The following is a 22,518-nucleotide window of genomic DNA, read 5'->3' on the forward strand; positions in this document are numbered from 1 at the left end:
GTGTGTGTGTGTGTGTGTCAGTCATATTGGCTCATTTCCATTCCGCTCCCTTACTGACTCACTGACTTAGGCATGTGTTCACGTGAAGTTTGTCTGACAGACAACACACGTGACTTTTTGAGGTGTGTGAAAATAGACGATCTACAAGCTCAGAACGTGTCACTCTGCAACATGTTGTGAGCTTGTAGATCTGCTGTTACCGGTGAGCAGCATCAGAACACAGCTAACAGAGGGGGAGGAGTCAATGTGTTGACTGACAGATCAGGCATGAGCTACTTACTGTGTGTGTGTGTGTGTGTGTGTGTGTGTGTGTGTGTGTGTGTATTGACAGTAGTGTCTCAGACAGTAGAGCGGCCATCTTGGAACCAGAAGGTTCCTGGTTGGATCCCTGGAACCCATGGTTTAGTGTCAAAGTGTCCTTGAGCAAGACACTGAACCTCCAACTGCTCCTGATGAGCAGGTTGGTTCCTTGCATGCTTTCCTCCTCATGTTGTGAGCTGACAGACTGACAGATCAAGCATCCAATCAGGTGCGCTCTGGTTAGACAGACAGCCATACCCACCTACTAAGCATGTCACATTAGATGACGCTGCGTGTGCGTGTGCGTGTGTGTGTGTGTGTGTGTGTGGTCCGTCAGTATCATTTCCTCTTGTTAAAGTTTCAACACAACTGAAGTAAAGACGAGACAAAGTTCCTTTAATGAATGTCAGTATGATGTGTGTCTCATGACACTGTGCGGTTAAAGGTCCAGTGCAATAACACTGGACCTATATATTTTTTATTCTGGACAGAATATTTTCTTTGATTTTATTTTGAAGTTTCAGTCTGAAACGGCCTCGCAACCAACCAATCAGAAGGTTCCATCCCTTCAGGCTATGGCACGGTAGAACCTCACTCACATGGTACACAGTGCTAGTGTTTGTAAGGGAGAGAGAGATGGACACTGTGCAGACTGTTTGTTACCATGGTTACCATGTGACACTGTGCAGAATGTTTGTTACCATGGTTACCATGTGACACTGTCCAGAATGTTTGTTACCATGGTTACCATGTGACACTGTGCAGAATGTTTGTTACCAAGAAGCTTATTTCTAACCTATAATGTTTTCAGATTCATATTTTAGTGCTGATTAAGTTTACAATGAGTTATACACCGTCTGGACGTCATCTTGAATGAGATTAAAAACGTAGTAGTTCTGTAATTAAAATCAGCTGTTTGGAGGAACGTGCAGCTATGGGAATCACAGAGGTGAATGTAATCAAGATTAATTTATATTCATAATAGTGTATCTATGTCATCACGCAGCACGTTTTAGTTTACAGGAAGTAATTAAGATTGGCTTTTTAGGGTCTTTTGATATAAAAATACTATGGCTTGGACACGATTAAAAAAATAATCTAATTAATTAGAGGCTTTGTAATTAATTAATCACAATTAATCGCATTTTAATCGCATATCAATATTTGACCTGAGAACAGTGAAAAGCAATTTTTTCAAATGGATTTTGGCATACGTCTTTAAGTACATGTAAGTAAGTAAGTACATTTTATTTATATAGCACCTCTCACAGAGAGAACTCACAAAGTGCTTAACATACGTTGAATAAAAACAAAAACAAGCAAGAAAACATTAAAAGCTGTACAATTCATGTGCATCAACAACATAGACAAAGAGGTTATAACGAGACAGCAAATGCTTGTGCGAAAAGTAGAGTTTTCAGTTTGTTTTTAAAAATGTCCACAGATGGTACCTCTCTTAAGACTTGAGGAAGGGTGTTCCAGAGTCTCGCTGCAACCGCTTGGAAAGCTCTGTCGCCTTTGGTTTTTAAAAGAGTTTTTGGAGTCTTTATGAGCCCCTGGTCAGCTGACCTTAGGGCCCTTGTGGGCTCATAGGGCGGGACTAGATCAGTTAAATATTTCCGAGCCTGACCGTTCCGAGCTCTGTAGGTTAAAACCAAGACCTTAAAATTTACCCTGAGGTTAACGGGGAGCCAGTGCAGTGCAGACAGGACTGGAGTAATGTGGCATCTTCTATTTGACCTAGTGAGCAATCTGGCAGCGGCATTTTGAATCATTTGCAGGCGTTCCATGGAGGTTTTGCTGAGACAGGTGAAAAGTGAATTACAATAGTCCAGGCGTGATGAGATGAATCCATGAATAATCATTTCGAGTTCCGGGTAAGTGACTATGGATCTGAGTTTTGCAATATTTCTGAGGTGGAAAAAGCAGGTGCGTGTTACAGAGCTGATGTGGGTGTCAAGTTGCATGGTCTGATTAAAATTGACACCCAGGTTTCGGAGGTTGGGGCGGACATTTTGTCTGAGGGGCCCAATAGAGTCCATCACATTTGGCACAATGTGTTCTGGTGCCACGATGAGCACCTCTGTTTTCGATTCATTTAACATTAAAAAGTTGTCCGACATCCAGGCCTTTATAGCAGACATACAATCGTGTAAAACCTTGAAATTAAAATCAGCAGGGCTCTTGGGATTAAAAGAATAATAGAGCTGGATATCATCTGCATAAAAGTGATAAGAGATACCTTTAAAATAACTGATAAGGTGCCCTAGTGGAAGCATGTAAAGTGCGAAAAGTGTAGGCCCAAGGACCGATCCCTGAGGGACGCCATATGAGAGGGGGGTTGATGCTGACACATGGGTGCCCAAGGCTACAGAGAAACTCCTCCCTGTAAGGTAGGAGGAGAGCCAGTTTAGGGCCCTCCCTGTGATCCCCACCTGTTCTCTGAGCCTATTAATTAAAATCTGGTGATCAATTGTGTCGAAGGCCGCCGTCATGTCCAGTAGTACCAGGATCGAACATTTACCAACATCTAAGGACATCATTAAATCATTAGAAACTCTTAAAAGGGCTGTTTCTGTGGAGTGCATTTGTCTAAAACCTGATTGAAACTTATCTAAAATATTGTGGTCATTTAAAACTGTTAAAAGTTGGGTGGCAACAATTTTCTCTAAAATCTTGGAAATAAAAGGGAGTTTAGAGATTGGCCGGTAGTTGCTGTGGGCTTCGGGATCCAATCCAGGCTTTTTTAAAAGTGGATGTACAGTGGCTGTTTTAAAATAAGAGGGGACAGTGCCAGAGGAAAGGGAGAGGTTAAAAATATGGAGCAGAGATGGGCCGATGGAGCTAAAAACATCTTTTAAAATAGTGGTTGGGATGATGTCTAGCGGACTGGTTGAAGTTTTCATGCTGTTCACAAGTTCAGTTAAAAGGCGGAGGGAAACGGGTGCAAAGGAATCTAAAATACACTGGTTGGTGGGGGGCAGGTGGGGAGTGGGAGTAGAGTGGATGATGCCTGCTCTAATCGTCTCAACTTTGTTTACAAAGAATGTGAGAAATGCATTACAGTCAGTGATGGAAAAAACAGGGGTGACAGGTGTTGGTGGACAGACAATGTTGTTTATGGTGTCGAAGAGTACTTTTGGGTTGCGTTTACTGGAGGAGATTAATTTAGTAAAATAGGCGGCCCTCGCCGCCTTGACCATGGCGTTAAAATTATTTAAAAGATTTTTAAGTTGTAGCCTGTGGGCCTCAAGTCTAGAGGACTTCCACCGCCGCTCAGTCTTTCTGCACTCTCGGCGAAGGGAACGAGTGTCCTCGTTTAGCCATGGGGCTTTGTTTAAAGTGCGAACAGTGCATGACTTAAAAGGAGCAACTACATCTAAAATATCAGAACAGTGCAGGTTAAAAGACTGGACTAAAATATCAATATCAGGGTCAATAGATGGTGGAAACATAATGTTAAAAGCAGCAGAGAAATTTTTAGCTGACAGGCTATTTATCATGCGTGAGTGCTTAATGCGCGTACCAGCAACACAGTCAGGATTAAAAGTTACATTAAAAACTAGTGATTTATGATCTGTCGTGACCATATCCTCTGCGACAATGCTGCTCACTGCAAGGCCGAAACTAAAAACAAGGTCCAGAGTGTTTCCCCTATTGTGCGTGGCCCCCGAAACATGTTGTACCAGATTAAAAGCTTCTGTAACCTTGAGAAAATTCACTGCAGCGCTATCTGTGCTCTTATTAATATGAAAATTAAAATCACCAAGTAGAATAAATCTTTCAAACTTAATAATGTACTCAAGAACTGTACTTAACAGGAGGCACGGTGGCGCAGTCGGTAGCGCTGTCGCCTCACAGCTAGAAGGTCCTGGGTTCGATTCCCGCCGGGGACGCTGTGGGCTGTGGGGGCGTGTCTTCTCCTCCGCGTCATCAGCGCCCATACCCTAGGTGGGGTCGGCGAAAGGGCCTACTCTGTGTGGAGTTTGCATGTTCTCCCCGTGTCTCCTAGGGTAGTTAATACCCTCACAAAAACATGTAGTAATCCTGGTCGCTATACCGCCTCCCCCATGACAGCCGGGGCGCCTGATGGAGGGGAAGGGAACTGGTTGGAATAACGTGTTCCTTCCACGCGCTACGTCCAACCAGGGAAAACTCCCCCCTGTCAGGTGACAAGCAGGTCAGTTGGCTCTCATGCCTGAAGGAAGCATGAGCTCGGCCCTGGCCTCCCTACTGTGGGGGACTGGTGTAGTGCTGGTGTAGGGCTGGTGTAGCTCCCAGGATCACTTAGGAAATTGGCACCGGGTGAAAAAAATGGGTTACAAAAATCGCGGGATAAACATTTTAAAGTAAAAAAAGAACTGTACTTAACACATTGGGTGCCAGAGGTTTATTAAAATATTATACGTTGAGTGCCAGCATTTCTTCCATCCACTTGCGTTATACATTTCGTGCTGTGAGAAGCCCTGACGCGGAAGTGCATGTAAACAAAGCGTGCGTGCGAGACGGCGGAGGGTCCCGACTAACGCCTGGAACAATAATATTTCCAACGCGACCCTCCATTGCAGCGTGATCGCCGATCGAAAACGGCTCGTTTCCACCACATTAAAAAGAAATGGAGATATTAAGCTTTTAATCAAGGAGATAACATTGAAAACGCCGACCGGAAGGATTTTTGACATGGAGCCACATCCAGCCTCTTCTTCTCAGAAACTGCTTGGGTGATGTCAAAGTTTCGTTTTAGCGCCCCACGTGGCCCACATGTATAAAAATAGAATTGGGTCAAAAACGGTCCGGACCGTTTTCGGCACTTCTCGTTTGGACCCTCAAAAACGGTCCGGACCGTTTTTGGCATTCAATGTGTTAAGTACAATGTTGAGGTATTTGCACTTGACTCTCGAGTATTTCCAATTTCTAATACTTTAAAGGGGTAGTTCACCCCCCAAATAACTTTTTTTCTATTGATTACTCACCCCATGGAGCCTTGAATTCATGGATATTTATTTGTTTTTGTCGCATTCCTTCCTTTATTATTTGATTATAATAAATTTAGCCCCATTGATTCCGGTAGGAGACACAAATGCATTTGTGTCTCCTACCGGAATCAATGGGGACACATTTATTATAATCAAATTATTGGCTTAGGAATGTGACAAAAACAAAAAAATATCTATGAATTCAAGGCTCCAGATGGTCAGTAATCAATAGAAAAAAAGTTATTTTGGGGGTGAACTACCCCTTTAACTTCTACTTCAGTAACTCCACTATATCTCAGAGGCAAATATTGTACTTTTTACTCCACTACAACTATTTGAAAACTTTAGTTACTTTGTAGATTTCGATTATTATTATAAAACATACCATGTAAATAGCAGATCTACAAGTGCAAGGCATTGTAAGCTTGTAGATCTACTATTTTCCACCACTGGAGGCTGGTAGAGTGTGTTGTTGTTACTGATGTTTTATAGTAGTTTAATTAATTATTAATAAAAATTGCGCGCATGTGACCCGCACCGCATCGTGGAAACCCCCCCCCAGCGCACCGCTGCCCCCCCCTCCCCCTAAACAGGACAAACGCACGCGTGGGGGGGGGGCATCCATTACAGATTCTGATTTGCCCAGCCAACATTATAAAGCAGGCATCATGTTTTCATGCACTGAGCTGGCTGCAGTTCACTTTGTTGTTGCGCACCAACGTCTGAAACTCGTCCAGTGAGAAACGATCTGTGGTGCAAAAATAGGTGTGATTAAAATGCGTTATTTATTTTTTAACGCAATCATTTTTCTGTAATGAATTGATCGAAATGAACGCGATAAAGTCCTGGCCCTAAAAAATACACAATGTTTTTTTTAAACATTCTTGTTGGCATCTATTGTTAGGTAACTCATGATTACCACGGATATGCTCTAAAATTGTGAAAAATTTATTTTTCATTTCACTAGACTTTAAGGGGTTAATGTTATGTTAATAATATCTTTGTTGACACAAGTTGATGACGGACAGAGGGGGAGGAGTCAAGGTGTTGACTGAAAGATCAGGCATGAGCTACTTACTGAGCATGTCGCGTGTGTGTGTGTGTGTGTGTGTGTGTGTGTGTGTGTGTGTGTGTGTGTGTGGTGTGTGGTGTGTGTGTGTGTGTGTGTGAGACAGCAGATCTACAAGCTTGCGTTGTGAGCTTGTAGATCTGCTATTTTGGGTGAATGTTCCCCCATAATAGGGATGCTAGGGTTCGAGTGGATAATGTAAAAACAAGGACGTATAAGATGTCATGTGTATACGGGTGACAGTGTGAAGCAGGTCAGTCCCTGTACGTCTGTGGGAGTTGTTTTTTTGAGAGGTCAGGCATGTAGTGGGTAGTGGGATGTGTGATGCTTGTGTTTTCTGTTTGTGTTGATTGATTTGGCCAGCATTGGTAATGCAAGACATGAGTTACAAGAATATGTAGTTGTTACCTGATAAGAAGTTGTTTAGAATTTGTTGTTACATTTGTAATGTTTACATTACAATTGATTGGGATTCTATTGCAATATTTAAAACTATTAAGAATTGGTACAGTAAAACATCTTGGTAATAAGCACAGATGGACTTGAGGAGGTGTGGTACAAGAATCAATATATCAACCAATAACAGTTATTGGTTGACAGTGTTGTGCTAGTTACTGAAAACCAGTAACTAGTTACCATTACTAGTTACTTCATTTAAAAGTAACTCAGTTACTTTACTAGTTAATTACACCAAAAGGTAATGCGTTACTGTGAAAAGTAACTTTTTAGTTACATAAAAAAAAAGGGCTCCCATTATTGTCCCTATAGCCTTCATTTCAGTACTGTTATTGCATTGGAGAATAATAAAATCTGTTGATCAACTTGACATGCATTTGCATCACTGAACTCTGCTAAGCAATGTGATCTATACCAGGGGTCGCGCTATAGGATTGTAATCTGCTGGTCCCGGAATGATTCAAATTTATCAGACATCTGATAAAAAATACCGGTCATAATTATGTTTAAGCATTAATTACAAGCAGGTGCGTAAATACAGCCTAACACTTAGGCCTACAGCATTATATTTTGGATTGAGCTATTTGAACATGAACCATGATGAACGAGTAATATACACATTTTATATACAGTAGCAGGGTCATCTTGCACAAATACATTAATTACCTACACTACCATTTGCGCCTGGCAATCTCTGCTTCTCACCCATTGACTTGCATGTTAAATTATGGCTTTTCCCCTTAAAAATAATCGATCATTTCAGGAGCAAGAGCTTCAAAATCTCTTCTAAATCTAGTCAACAAGGCCTGCAGTAGGCTATGCACTGGACAAATGTGCATGACATTATTTCAATAAACTAAAAACATGGGAAATGTTAGAGGGAGTAATAGCCATGGATACACGACGGTCGACTGTCACGACCGTCATGGATGAATTTCAACCTAGTGTTTGCACTTTCTCCATTTATGGCCCGTACATCTACATAAACGTTCATATTTCAAATATAAAGTGCTTATCCCATGGCCACGGATGTTACATGTATTTACGGGCTCTCAGAAGTACCTGTATCATCCGTATTGTTCAATAAAAAGCATTTTAATCTGATCGGTGGCCATTTTCTCCATATGCTTTCAACTGAGTGACCCTATCGGTTGGTAGGTGTATTGCACTCCAATACATTATGAGAAAATGGCCACTGATCGGATTAAAATGCTTTTCATTGAACAATACAGAACATACGGGTACTTTTGAGAGTCCCGTGCATAATTGTAACATCCGTGGCCATGGGGTAAGCACTTTATATTTGAAATCTGAACGTTTATATAGATGTACGGACCGTAAATGGAGAAAGTGCAAACACCAGGTTGAAGGTGATCCTTGACTGTAACAGGAGTTTATGTACCGCAGGGACTGCAGTAGTAGTTAATAAATAGACGAACAAATGAATTAATATACTTTAACGTGCGGAATCCGAAACAGGCAGCGCTGTGATTCTGAATTTTGTTACGATTACGGTGATTAGTAGCCTATTATTGACACCACCTGGGCGAGTGAGTCGTGTAACTTTCCCGACGTTAAGCTGTGTGTGTGTTCAACAACACAGCCTTGCAGTTTAAGTGCATATTTCAGCTTGGGAGCAGCTGTTGTATATTTCATATAACATACATACAGAAGTTAGATGATTTCACTTCACAGGTACAGACAGGAGAGTGGATTCAGACAGAGAGGTGGCTGTTGGCTCCAGCCTGGGTGGGGGGTACAATTAGCATTCTCTTTGTTTTACCTGGGAGACAGAGGGTCTAGCATTTGTCATCACCCCTCCCTTCCTGCCCTATACAGTTGCAAATGTAGTGGGCCAGGGGTTGGGGTCCCACCTTTCAAGGTGCCCATACAAGATCCGCCTACCTTCTTTAGATCTCAAATGTGACCACTGCTATAAATATTGACTGAAATGTAAGCTTAGTGTGTGTGCTACTCCAAGGCCGTGAGGCTGTTGAAGGGACCTCAGGGTCCATGGGAAGCTGTTTGTACTATGGAATAAATCGGAAGCAAGTAACCTCACTGACTGGAGTGAAGACTCAATTCATTCTTCAACCCTTCATACACACCTCTGGAGCATCAAACTAACTACAATATGGCGTTGTTGGCAACTAAAAGCAATAGAACCTTTACCAGAACATAGTGAAGTCTGTGGGTTTCAGATACCACAAATGGAGTTGTGGGCAGGATACCACACAGCCTCCAACGGGTTTGGGTACGTGGTTCATAGTCACCATTGCGTTATCGTGGTATTCCTAGTCCCAGAAACACACACACGCTGTTAAAGGAGCATTACACCCCTGGAAGAACTTGCAGTCACTCAATGTTAATCATATATATATTAATGATCTATTATAATATAGTAGATAACAGTAGCAAAATTTCAAATGTGCACCCTATGGCCAGAAAAATATAGAAGTCTTGACTTTGACTGGATGACTGGGGTTTGGCTGCATTACTACAATGACCACAATGCTTTGGGGCACTGCCCTTCCTTGAGGGGAGGAGGCTGCGTGGGGGCGTGGTCTACATTGTAACTTTCCCCTCCCAGTTCTCACTACAACAACATCAACAAACACATACTGCACATTGGCCAGTGTTGCCATGTCTGCTTATTATAAGCGGCTGGTTTCTAAAATGTAGTTGATATTTGGGCTCGTTTCCAAATGTTTTGATTGTTGTTTAAACCAGTGGTTCTCAAACATGTTCATGTACTTTTCCACGGACCCTCATCTGTGCACTGCGCGCCAACATATTTGCCAGGGAGACCCTACCAAAAATGTGTTGTTAAAATGTTTAAAAAATATTCCACATTTTGCACTTTTTTCCCCTCAAGATTTTTTGGAAAATAGCAGATCTATACAAGCTCACACTGCGTCACATCGTTACGCGTTGTGAGCTTGTAGATCGGCAATTTTCAAATAACCCATGTCTAGGTTTCAAGTGCTCTTGGCACAGGTATTTTCTTTTGGGCTTGTTTTCATATACCTGGTTGCTTATTTCTCTCACAAGATCTGGCAACACTGAATGCTTTAGAATGATGAATGTTACAACTTTTCCGACTTTTTTGTCTACCTTTGGATCACAAAACACGACATCGAAGCCATGTTCTTTCTTGGACCACGTGAAATCTGCCTCTGTTGAACCAGTACAATTGGACCAGTAGGCCTACCCATTGCAAGTTTGCTATATACCAGGATGTCGGTATCATCATCACCATGTCTTTGTTGCGCCAGCAAGGTGAAACTATAGTCTTGGCTGCTGTTGTATTGTGTTCTGTATTGATTTGATTGTATATTATAGTAAACTAAATATATCATGTATAAATTAGCATAGTAACACTAAACGTGTGTGTCTGTGTGCGCGCACGCGTGTGCATCAATTTTTTTTTCTACATTCCATCCCACCATGTAGACAGTCCGGTGCTGGTGACGTGACGTCCATCTTCTACTTGGGAGTCGGGACATCCATGGAGATGCAGCATAGTCAACAACAATATAATAATAAAACAAAACATTTCATACTCATGTCATGTGTGACTCCTTATCTCTGAGAGCATAATGTTTCACTGTCATTTCCAGTTATATTCTTTGGACTAAACTTATAGAAAACATGGGCATTACTTTAGAATGACATGCTAATGTTCAAATACTCTTGTCATACACAGTGTAATCGTTTTTTTTCTTCTCTTTTTTTCAAATGAGACCGTTTCATGCTTTCAATTGGTGTATATGGATAATATTAGATTTTACTATAGCCTATTGTATCTAAGACTAGTAAAGTTGAATCCAATGTGCTGGGGTCCCCAGAAAAATTATGATTACACGTAGAAGTAAATACTAACAGAACTATTATATCTGTAATGCTTACAGTCATGTAATTATGTACCATTCTGCCAAATGAAAGACCATCTCCTATCATGAAACAGTTCAAAAGAACCCTTATAGAATTGGGTGTAAATACATTTTGTCATTATAAATGCTTACACAATGTAGAATATACCAATGAGTAGAGCAAGCAGTGTGTAAATGTAACCGTTTTATTTAGAAGAAAAAAATATGGCTGTAGTGTCCCAGGTCTTCATCTGCAGTTCCTTCATTTTTGCAGGCTGATGACAACTTTCTGTCCTGTCATTGGAAAGAACACATTAGATTAGATTTAGTTTACATGGATATCATCCGACGTGATACCTAATTTATTCTTAGTTGCATGCGCACCAAAAATAGCATACCTACAAGCTCACAAAGTGTCGAGTCCGCAACGCGTTGTGATCTGCTATTTTCGGGACCTGCGTCGTCATGTACTGAGTAGCTCTGAAACATGTCAGTCATGGCGGAGCGTCAACCTGGTGTTTGCAATTTCTACATGTACAGACCTTACATCTACATAAACGTTCATATTTCAAATATAAAGTGCTGACCTCATGCCACGGATGTTACAATTTGAATCAGGTGGGTCTAAGTACCAGCATCTTCCGTATTGTTTAATAAAAAGCATTTTAATCCAAACGGTGGCCATTTTCTCCTTATGCTTTCAATTACGCGACCCTATCGGTTGGGATGTATATTGCACTCTGATACATTATACATCTAAGAGAAAATGGCCACCATTCGGATTTAAATGTTTTTTTATTGAAAAATACGGAAGATACGGGTACTTAGACCCATCCGATTCCAATTGTAACATCTGTGGCCACGGGGTAAGAACTTTATATTTGAAATATGAACGTTTATGTAGATGAAAGGGTTGTGAATGGAGAAAGTGCCAAAACCAGGTTGAAGTTCCGCCATGACAGTCATGTTCCCAAAAAAAAATACATGGGGTTCCGTGGCTACAGGCAAACTCAACAATAACAAACGTTCCGTTCACGCCACGGCTCCACAAGCTAGTTTAGTCTACCCGAGGGATACAACATGAGATTATAGTGATGGTGGCAACTTTACAGCATGTTTACTTACTCGAGAGACAAGCGTCCACGGTCCGTGTACATTCTGTCAGTTCCACTAGGAAAAATCCCAGACGGGTTGTTGCTCCACACTGTCCGCATAGCTGCGTGTGGGTCCGGGTACTAAAGTATAACTCTGATATGTTTGCAGACGCCATGATAGTACATGTTCCCTCCGAGGTGGAAAGACTGGTGATGCGAGGTTAGTACATGTGAGGTAGCTAATGGGAGTGGTCGAGTGGGGAAAGAAGGTTGAACAATGTTACGGTGACACCTTCGGGGCCGGTACTTTGAGCTATGGGGGGTTGGTTTGGATCTGAACTACACCTGTAGTCACCTGCAGTCATGTAGTGCGGACATAAGGTGAGAGCTGCGGAAAACGTAATTTGACGCTATGGGCAGCAAAATCGGCGAAGTTTCCCTTTAAGAGAAAGAGAAAGAAAGAGCGAGCGAGAGAGAGAGAGAGCCTGCAAAGCCGCTCACAGCGCGTCGCTGCATGTGACACAGACTGGTGTAAAGTAAATAATTACAGTACTTGAGTAAATGTACTTAAGTACAATTCTCAGTCACTGTTCGCCTCGCTGTATATATAAATACTATATAAAAAATAACGGAGTAACGCACCATGTAGTAACGGTAACTGTAACTGAATTAAAAAAATAATGCGTTAGAGTACTATGACTGAAAAAAATAACGGCGTTACAGTATGAAGCACAGGGCACGGCGCGCCTCCGTCATGGTCCAAAACTACACTTTATCGGCGAAAAAAGTAGTCTGCGGTTGTTTGAAAAAGTATTGTGCCAAGCGGGTGGAAGTGGGTTTAAAGTGGGTCTAATGATTAGCGAGGTGCGCCACTGAGGCCGGTGCTGACATTGGGTATTCGGGCTGTATTAGAATGTGACATCCTAACTAGTGTACCTTTTCCCGGGCTTCCCGGGAATTCCCATTAAAGGTTAAAAAAATAAAATAAAGTGCCCACTCAAATGCATTTATATGTAGATACTTAAATAGCCAATTTTACATTGAGGTGCCCAAATGTCCCTATTGTGTCCACCTATGAACTTGCACTAATAATGACTTAAGTTGATTTTTTAAATCAATACATTATGAATAATTATAGCTTGTAGATTGGCTATTTTCACCATTTTACATTTTTAAAAGGAACAGTTTTTCCACACGACAGCGACAATATATAGTCTATATATGGTTCTGTATCAGTATATGAGTCAGTTTGAGCAGATTTCATTCTAATTTGCTACTATGCCTGCCTATGAATTTCATGGGCCTGGGTAGGGCCACCTGGCCTGGCGGAGATCTGCCCTGTTGCGCAGCAGCACAGCAGCAAGTGAAGACAATTAACTTAAACGAGGAGCTGTGCTGTGCACCCAAAACGCACTCAAACAATGTCAAACACATTCTAGCTGCTGAAATCAACGTTCCATTTGTATCATTGTTGACAAGAGAACAGAACGGATGTTGTTTGCAAAAGGATTATTTATGTATTGTCCATCAGAGCGCTGGCGAGGTCACAGCTTATCTCTACTTTTGTAGGATATTGATAGCCTAAACTTGTAATTTGTTTGCAGTTATTAATTTATATTAGGCTACTTGCTGGATATTAAGACTCAATTTTGGGATGTTGGCTGTATGTTGTCAAATTGATTAATCTATATTTTGTTGTTGATCAAATGTCGGGTTTTATAGTGTGATTTTGATGTGCACATGCATGCGCTGCCACTGACAATCAATGAGACAGACAGCTGTTGTGCAGTTCACTTGTTCTACTGGGTAGTTCTAGTAAAATGGTAGTTTGAACGTTCTAAAATGCAAGTGTAGATAGAGTTCATTAATGATGATAAAATATCGGACCACATCGGTCTAATACTTTCTCTCTCTCTCGGCAGATTAGGTCTGGCCCCCCTCCATAGAGAATTTATTTCTCTCCCGCAGAGGTTGTGGTGGACCAATCAGGGCCCAGTATCCAAATGTGGGCGGGCTTATCACCTTATTTGGAGCAATGACGTACAAGGAAGCACTGCTCTGATTTGTTCGTACAAGGAAGCACTGCTCTGATTGGTTTAGGTCTAACCAATAGAGTCCGTTTGGATCTTTTTGTAACCGCCCCTTGGAAAAAAATCTATCGTTGATAGGGACCAGACTAATATCCACGCAGTGTGTCGTGTGATATTGTCTGGCCACGCGAGGCTATCTCTCTCCAGCTCTCCAGTCTCTCCTCTCTCTCTATCAAAAGCATTGCTTGGCTTGTGCGCATTTTAAGCTGGAATATAGGCTCGAAATCAAACCTACCCACTGTTTATGCTAACCTGACTGTCAAATGGAAGAAGCTTGCGACACACATTTTGTTGAGATTTCCGGAGGGAGGGGGGTTTACCAGGCTATGTTTATGCAGCGTTTCACTTGATGTTGAATCTCAACTAGTCAACTGGTGTCTACCGTATTGACAGCAGAGGAAACGGTGAAATCAGCGTGCGCAGGGCAGGCATAGGGGGCATCACGGCCACTTGTGTTTTATTTTGTTCATTACTGTTACATTCAGTGCGTACATATTGGTTCACAACGGGACGATGGGACCCTGCCCTGGTCGGCAACGCAGCAAGTAACTTGGCTAATTATAATAGTAATTCCTCCGCGCTGTAGATAGGCCTTTCTACTAATTAGTATTCATTTCTAACAAGAAAAAGAAAACACCGGGATCCCGGGAACCGAAGTCAGTTCCCGGGAAGGTAAATAACCTCGGAATTCCCGGGATTCCCGCATCCCGGGAATCCCGGTGTTAAACACTAATCCTAACTCTAACAACTGCCACTCAGTGCACTAACATAGCTTGCGTCGCCAGGCTCTCTCCCCACCCGCCACCCCGCCCCCTTGCCTTCAACTACATGCAAAAAGGCTGTTCGCATCTCTGCCTGACCTGCGTCTGTCTATGTCAATGCCTGGGCTTGAAATGCAGTTCTCTCTCTCTCGCTGTCTCTGACGTTGAATTGTGGGCGTGCACTCCCCAAATGTTTTATAGGGGGCGGGGCTAAGGCCAAATGCCTCAAAGCTGTGTGTAGAGACGGGCCGACTTCGTCACCCGTCTAAAAAACCTGTTCCTATCACATAGTTTTGGCGGACCCCCTGTAGTAACGCTGAGGACCCACTAGGGGTCCCGGACCCCCTGTTGATGTGTGTGTGTGTGTGTGTGTGTGTGTGTGTGTGTGTGTGTGTGTGTGTGTGTGTGTGTGTGTGTGTGTGTGTGTGTGTGTGTGTGGAGGTGTCAAGTTGTTGACTGACAGATCAGGCATCCAATCAGGTTCTCTGACGCCTGATTGTAAACTTAATAAAGTTTTATTAATTCAAATGAGTTCCAGATTGCAGCTTTAATTAAAGGGCAAGAGCTGAGAGCCGTTTCACAAATTAAATCATCCTGGATGTAAAAACGTTCAAGGTTGTACTTTATTGTTACATCTTGTGTACAGGTACATGAGAGTCAAACTTATTTTGGTAATAACGTATAGACAATAGAAGTAATAACAATAGAATAATGATAGACAACGTAAAAAGATTTAATGAAAGAGAGAGCAAACAGAGAATAAAAAGAGCATCAAATCAAATGTACATGTGCATAAAAAGAAAGAACTTGGTATGTTGTAATTACACCTCCACCATTTTGTTCTTCAGTAGCTGTCACCTAACGTTGTCTAAACAACTTCACAGTATATTCTATATTCTATATACAGCAGATTAGGTACAGTATATTCTATATACAGCAGATTAGGTACAGTATATTCTATATACAGCAGATTAGGTACAGTATATTCTATATACAGCAGATTAGGTACAGTATATTCTATATACAGCATATTAGGTACAGTATATTCTATACTATATACAGCAGATTAGGTACAGTAGGGGCTGTTCAGGCATAATAGTGCAAGAAAAGGATGGATGGTTGGGCGGGGGAGGGGCAGCTTAGTATTTCCCTTTGCCCTGGTTCATTCTGGTTCTTGTCAGATCGTTCATGTACCTGATAGTACGTTGAAATAACTTTTTTTGCAGTCTATAGCTAGTAGCTTTGAGACTGCGTAGGCGTTTTCCATGCGGCAACATCTCAAACAGTCTGTGGTTGGGATGGTTTTGATCTTTGATGATTCCTCGTGCTTTGCTGACACAGCGTTTGTCGTACAGGGCTTGGATGGGGGGGGGGGGATCACACCCGCTGATGCGTTCGGCCGTCCGCACAACCCTCTGCATTGCCTTGCGGTTGAGTTAGGTCAAGCTAGGTTGGTGCCTTGCATGCTTTCCTCCTCATGTTGTGAGCTTGTAGATCTGCTATTTATGGTGAATGTTCCCCCATAATAGGGATGCTAGGGTTCAAGTGGTTAATGTAAAAACCACTGTTCCTTTCACATACAGATTTGGCGGACCCCCTGTAGTAACTCCTAGGGGTCCGGACCCCTGTTGAAGACCCATGAGCTAGAGACTGAAAGAGCTACACACACACACACACACACACACACACACACACACACACACACACACACACACACACACACACACACACACACACACACACACGTTGAACTCAGGTTGATAACGCTAACAGAGGCGGAGCTAGCTGTCAAGATGTTGACTGACAGATCAGGCATCCAATCAGGTTATCCGACGCCTGATTGTTCCTGATGAGCTGGGTCCGTTTCACAAAGTGTGTGTGTGTGTGTGTGTGTGTGTGTGTGTGTGTATGCGTGTGCGCTCGCACGTGTGTGTTAGGTCCATCAGTTTCATTTCCTCTTGTTAAAGTTTCAACACAACTAAAGTAAAGACATCATACTGACAATGAATGTCAGTATGATCTCATGACACTGTGTGTGGTTAACTAGGGTTGCCACCTTTCAGAAATGGAAATACAGGACACATGCATGAGCGAAAATGTTCGGGTTTTGGGCGGATTATGAAACTTATTTTTTGTGTTTTTTGTTACTTTATTTCCGTTTTAGGGTTATGTTATTTAATTATTTTGGGGGAGCCAGCCCCCCAAACTCCTGAAATGCATAGCAATCTATGAAACTTATATACATTTAAAAAAAGGAAAATTAAAAGTATTTATTTATGCATTTATGAATTATATTATTTATGTATTTGTATTTAAGTATTTAAATGCATTTATGTATTTATGAATGATATTATTTATGAATTTATTAGCTGTTATAATCTATAATGAAGAATTCCGTTTTCCAGATGAGCATAACAACAACATAAGAGTTGTTATTTAAATGGGCACACTATTTAATTATATTGATTAATATATATTAAATACATGTTTATTTATTAGACTTTAAAAACTCAACATTAATAAACAATCAACCATTAGTCTACTGAAATGGCCTAGACTATGCCCACATCAGCCAATATGTAGGCTGCCAGGGCAGGTAAATAGAAATACTGACATCTTGTTAAAAACACAACCAGATAAATAAGATGTAATATACCATACCGAATCGATCTCAGGAGATGTTTCAGTCATGAAGAACTGTGACACTTGTGCTTGGGTCCTTTGGGTTCTTATATTTTTGGAATGTTGTTCTCCTGAGGCATGCTGTCTGATGTCAGCCAGTCCACCATGCGCCACAGAAAACATACGCCGAGATACTTTACAAAGTTTACAGTTTGCTTTGTAAACATCTCCAAACATCTCCACTGACGCTGTAAAGCACGGCTGCACAGAACGTATCTTAGCAACGTGAAAGCGCTTACTCTCATTGGTCGTGTTATGAGTAATGAGCCAATGAGCTGCTGAGCATACTCCCAGACAATGGAATCATAGCCAGCGTTGCCAAGTCTGTTTATTTCCCGCAACTTTTGGACAAAATTTGGCTTGTGTTTGGCTTGTTTTTATAGGTCGGCTGGCTCATTTCTCTCACTATACTTGGCAACACTGACTCACTGAGCTCCCACTCTCCCAGTAACACAGCAGAGAGACAGACAGTAACACAGCAGAGAGACAGGACAGTAACACAGCAGAGAGACAGAGAGTAACACAGCAGAGAGACAGGACAGTAACACAGCAGAGAGACAGGACAGTAACACAGCAGAGAGACAGGACAGTAACACAGCAGAGAGACAGACAGTAACACAGCAGAGAGACAGGACAGTAACACAGCAGAGAGACAGACAGTAACACAGCAGAGAGACAGACAGTAACACAGCAGAGAGACAGGACAGTAACACAGCAGAGAGACAGGACAGTAACACAGCAGAGAGACAGACAGTAACACATTAGAGAGACAGGACAGTAACACATTAGAGAGACAGACAGTAACACAGCAGATAGACAGGACAGTAACACAGCAGAGAGACAGACAGTAACACAGCAGAGAGACAGGACAGTAACACAGCAGAGAGACAGACAGTAACACAGCAGAGAGACAGGACAGTAACACAGCAGAGAGACAGACAGTAACACAGCAGAGAGACAGACAGTAACACAGCAGAGAGACAGACAGTAACACAGCAGAGAGACAGACAGTAACACAGCAGAGAGACAGACAGTAACACAGCAGAGAGACAGGACAGTAACACAGCAGAGAGACAGGACAGTAACACAGCAGAGAGACAGGACAGTAACACAGCAGAGAGACAGACAGTAACACAGCAGAGAGACAGGACAGTAACACAGCAGAGAGACAGACAGTAACACAGCAGAGAGACAGACAGTAACACAGCAGAGAGACAGACAGCGTCCCGTATCAGTTCAATACGGGACGCGACTTTTAGTTTCCAATTACGGGACGATTCCGTATTTTAAGGGACAGGTGGCAACCCTATGGTTAACCCAACCCTATGGTTAACCCAACCCTATGGTTAACCCAACCCTATGGTTAACTCATTCACTGCCAGATAAACACATCGTCTGCTGACCTTGCCAGTGATTTATTAGTATTATTGGGTATGGCAGAGTATTAGTATTATTGGGCATGGCAGAGTATTAGTATTATTGGGTATGGCAGAGTATTAGTATTATTGGGTATGGCAGAGTATTAGTACTATTGGAGAGTATTAGTATTATTGGGTATGGCAGAGTATTAGTATTATTGGGTATGGCAGAGTATTAGTATTATTGGGTATGGCAGAGTATTAGTATTATTGGGTATGGCAGAGTATTAGTATTATTGGGTATGGCAGAGTATTAATATTATTGGGTATGGCAGAGTATTAGTATTATTGGGTATGGCAGAGTATTAGTATTATTGGGTATGGCAGAGTATTAGTATTATTGGGTATGGCAGAGTATTAGTATTATTGGGTATGGCAGAGTATTAGTATTATTGGGTATGGCAGAGTATTAATATTATTGGGTATGGCAGAGTATTAGTATTATTGGGTATGGCAGAGTATTAGTATTATTGGGTATGGCAGAGTATTAGTATTATTGGGTATGGCAGAGTATTAGTATTATTGGGTATGGCAAAGTATTAGTATTATTGGGTATGGCAGAGTATTGCAGCTGCCATACCCTGGCTCCAGGGAAAAGGGGAAAAAAAGTACTTTTAAAAATGAATCCATGAATTCATTGGGAGTTTATTTTTGTTTTGTTAAGAAGAGCAAACCAGCAGATTTTAATATGTGGTTAACATGACACCCGACCCAAATAGCCACAAAAAAAAATGCCCCTAAACGCCATACCTTGGCTTTTGCTGAACTGACGCCACTGGTCTAATCGGTCAGCCTAACTGGTTTTGAAGTGGATTATCTTGATAGTATGTCTCTCTCTCTCACACACACACACGACAGGCAGTGTTGCCATGTCTGCTTATTATAAGCGACTTTGGGCTTGTTTTTCTATGAAGTCTTTCTATGAAGACATGTTGTGAGCTTGTAGATCGGCTATTTTCTCTCTCTATATATATATGTATGTATATACTGTAGGTCATGTGGCCTATTAGTCGCTTGTTTTGGGCTTGTTTTCATAGACATGGCTGCTTATTTCTCTCACAATCTGGCAACACTAATCATCTGTGAAGTATGCGGACGTGGCTGTTGGACCTGTTTAGTAGGTCTGTCTGTGACGGTGATGCGTCATGGACTTCATGCGCGTCTGGGCACAGGGCTTCAGACAGCAGCATACATTTAACTTGAAAAGTGAATCTGTGTAACTTAAAGTTATACTAGGTAACTTTTTTGTTTAAACTAGTTAAATTGTATATCTTTTGTGAGTGGCAAATGTTTCACAACACCCATTCCATGAATTTCACCCCCAAAAGCCTTTTATAAACATATTTTCTATTGAAAGTGGACAGGGGCGTCTTTCCCGTGAAAATGACGTCATCTGGCCGGAAAACGGAAACGGAAATGCACCGGTTTCCTGTTTGTCCCGGAACTACCGCTAGTAACAAAAAGGAATATCACGCTGTTTTTATGGCATTATAGGATTTGACAGAGCTCATGGTAACTAAAGCTCCACTGGCTAAGAGAAACGGTAGTGACGTTATTTTTTAACTTTCCAGGTACGGCTTTAAGTACATATTGTTTACGCTACCAGTGAATCATTTTTTGGCCATAATCATTCATATAGGCTATCCATGTACCGCTGAAGCGATCGCGCTGTTTTATATGTTTTTGTCATAAATATTTTACATACAGGATCTGCAGTTACCATTCCAAGTTACACATTAATGTTCCCACTTAGCCTATATTATTATTTTTCTGCCTGTAGTCTAAACCAAATGAAACATAGTCACTGTAGCCAACATGTAAGCTGAGTGGGATTAAAATGTTAATAGATATTTGAAAAGACAATGGTACCCCCCCCCCACCTTCTCCCGCTGTGTGCGGGAGAAGGTGTCAGCTTGTCTGGAGCTCAGAGGGGAGACAGTGGCCAATGGAATAGCAAGAAAAAAACGTAATTTTTATCTGAAGTTAGACTGTGTAGGGGATGGTCTGACTGCGGTCACTCAAGTGTTAAAGAGCTATAGGCCAAAACGTGTTATAGCGCCACCATGAGGCCATTTTGGAAAATGTTGAGTGGAATGTCTTCCTTGGCTTAGTGGGGATGTTTTTGCAAAGTTTCTTGGCAATAGGACGCTGCGTTAATGATTTGATTGATTTGACTTCAACTACTACTAGCAGTAATATTCTTTCATAATATTGTCTTTCTAAAGATAATCTTTTGGTATTTTCTGCTTTATTTTAACAGTGACAAAGAGCAGAGACAGAGAGGATTCCCTGCAGCAAGGAGCCTGGGGTGGGATTTGAACCACGGCCAGCTGTGGTACGTTCTCTACCAGGTGAGCTACCGGGGCACAACCCTCACATTGTCTTCTAATGATGTAGTGACATGATCAATGATCTAATGATGTAGTGACATGTAGACATGATCAATGATGATCTAATGATGTAGTGACATGTAGACATGATCAATGATGATCTAATGATGTAGTGACATGTCGACATGATCAATGATGATCTAATGATGTAGTGACATGCAGACATGATCAATGATGATCTAATGATGTAGTGACATGTATACATGATCAATGATGATCTAATGATGTAGTGACATGTATACATGATCAATGATGATCTAATGATGTAGTGACATGTATACATGATCAATGATGATCTAATGATGTAGTGACATGCAGACATGATCAATGATGATCTAATGATGTAGTGACATGTAGACATGATCAATGATGATCTAATGATGTAGTGACATGTAGACATGATCAATGATGATCTAATGATGTAGTGACATGTAGACATGATCAATGATGATCTAATGATGTAGTGACATTTAGACATGATCAATGATGATCTAATGATGTAGTGACATGTAGACATGATCACTGATGATCTAATGATGTAGTGACATGTAGACATGATCAATGATGATCTAATGATGTAGTGACATTTAGACATGATCAATGATGATCTAATGATATAGTGACATGCAGACATGATCAGTTGTTGTTTATGTGCAGACATTCAGTTTGACCATGTCTCTGTCTCCCCCCAGCTCACCTCTTCATCTGACCAGCCAATAGAAACAATTTGATTATCACCACTTCATCTGACCAGCCAATAGAAACACTGACTTAAATTCAACAATCAAAGTTCCACGTCCACCGACCAGGACCACTGACAGACATCCGGCGTCAACATGGGCGGTCGCAAGATTTTCCCACATTTTCTTCTCGTCCTCCTGTGGATTACGGATTCGTACCTTAATTCTCCACGGAATTTACACCAGATGGAGATGGAGAAAAATGTACTTGAAAAGCAGGAATCCCATAACGATTTCTACCTGCACACCGGTACGGAGCGGAAACATCTTGGTTTTGGTGCTGCGGCGATATACTCCACGTTGACCTCAAACCCGGATCGCAAGAATAAACCCCCGAATGGTCGTATGGATCGAAGGTGTATGATCTTCCTGTATCTACTGCTTTCAGGAGACATTGAGCTCAACCCTGGTCCTGGTAGGTTTTGTGATCTGCACGGCCTCTGTCAGCTAATTACCCAACCCACAAGGGTGTGTGATTTTATGTAGTCTAGGACGTGTGGAGCGTTGTCCAGGGTGTTTTAGAGAAGAGAGAAGAGTCTAGGACGTGTGGAGCGTTGTCCAGAGTGTTTTAGAGGAGAGAGAAGAGTCTAGGACGTATGGAGCGTTGTTCAGGGTGTTTTAGAGAAGAGAGAAGAGTCTAGGACGTATGGAGCGTTGTACAGGGTGTTTT

The 22,518-nt window shown here is 41.8% G+C and overlaps 2 protein-coding genes across 2 annotated transcripts in view; both read left to right on the forward strand.

The window, feature by feature from the left end:
• LOC308102372 (uncharacterized protein) overlaps positions 1-22,518 on the forward strand; it is a 1,220,233-nt gene that overhangs the window by 420,735 nt on the left and 776,980 nt on the right. The window lies entirely within an intron of this gene.
• Positions 1-22,518, forward strand: part of LOC308102179 (NLR family CARD domain-containing protein 3-like) — a gene marked incomplete at its 3' end in the record, with an annotated part of 64,254 nt that overhangs the window by 32,420 nt on the left and 9,316 nt on the right. The window contains exons 4-5 of the mRNA XM_080451779.1: positions 20,979-21,069; positions 21,801-22,263. Of these exons, the coding sequence (XP_080307905.1) occupies positions 21,945-22,263 (319 nt within the window). The 5' untranslated portion in view covers positions 20,979-21,069; positions 21,801-21,944. The remainder of the gene's footprint in view (positions 1-20,978; positions 21,070-21,800; positions 22,264-22,518) is intronic.

Source organism: Gymnoscopelus braueri (genome assembly GCF_963280865.1).
Source record: "Gymnoscopelus braueri genome assembly, chromosome: 15".
Lineage (NCBI taxonomy): Eukaryota > Metazoa > Chordata > Actinopteri > Myctophiformes > Myctophidae > Gymnoscopelus > Gymnoscopelus braueri.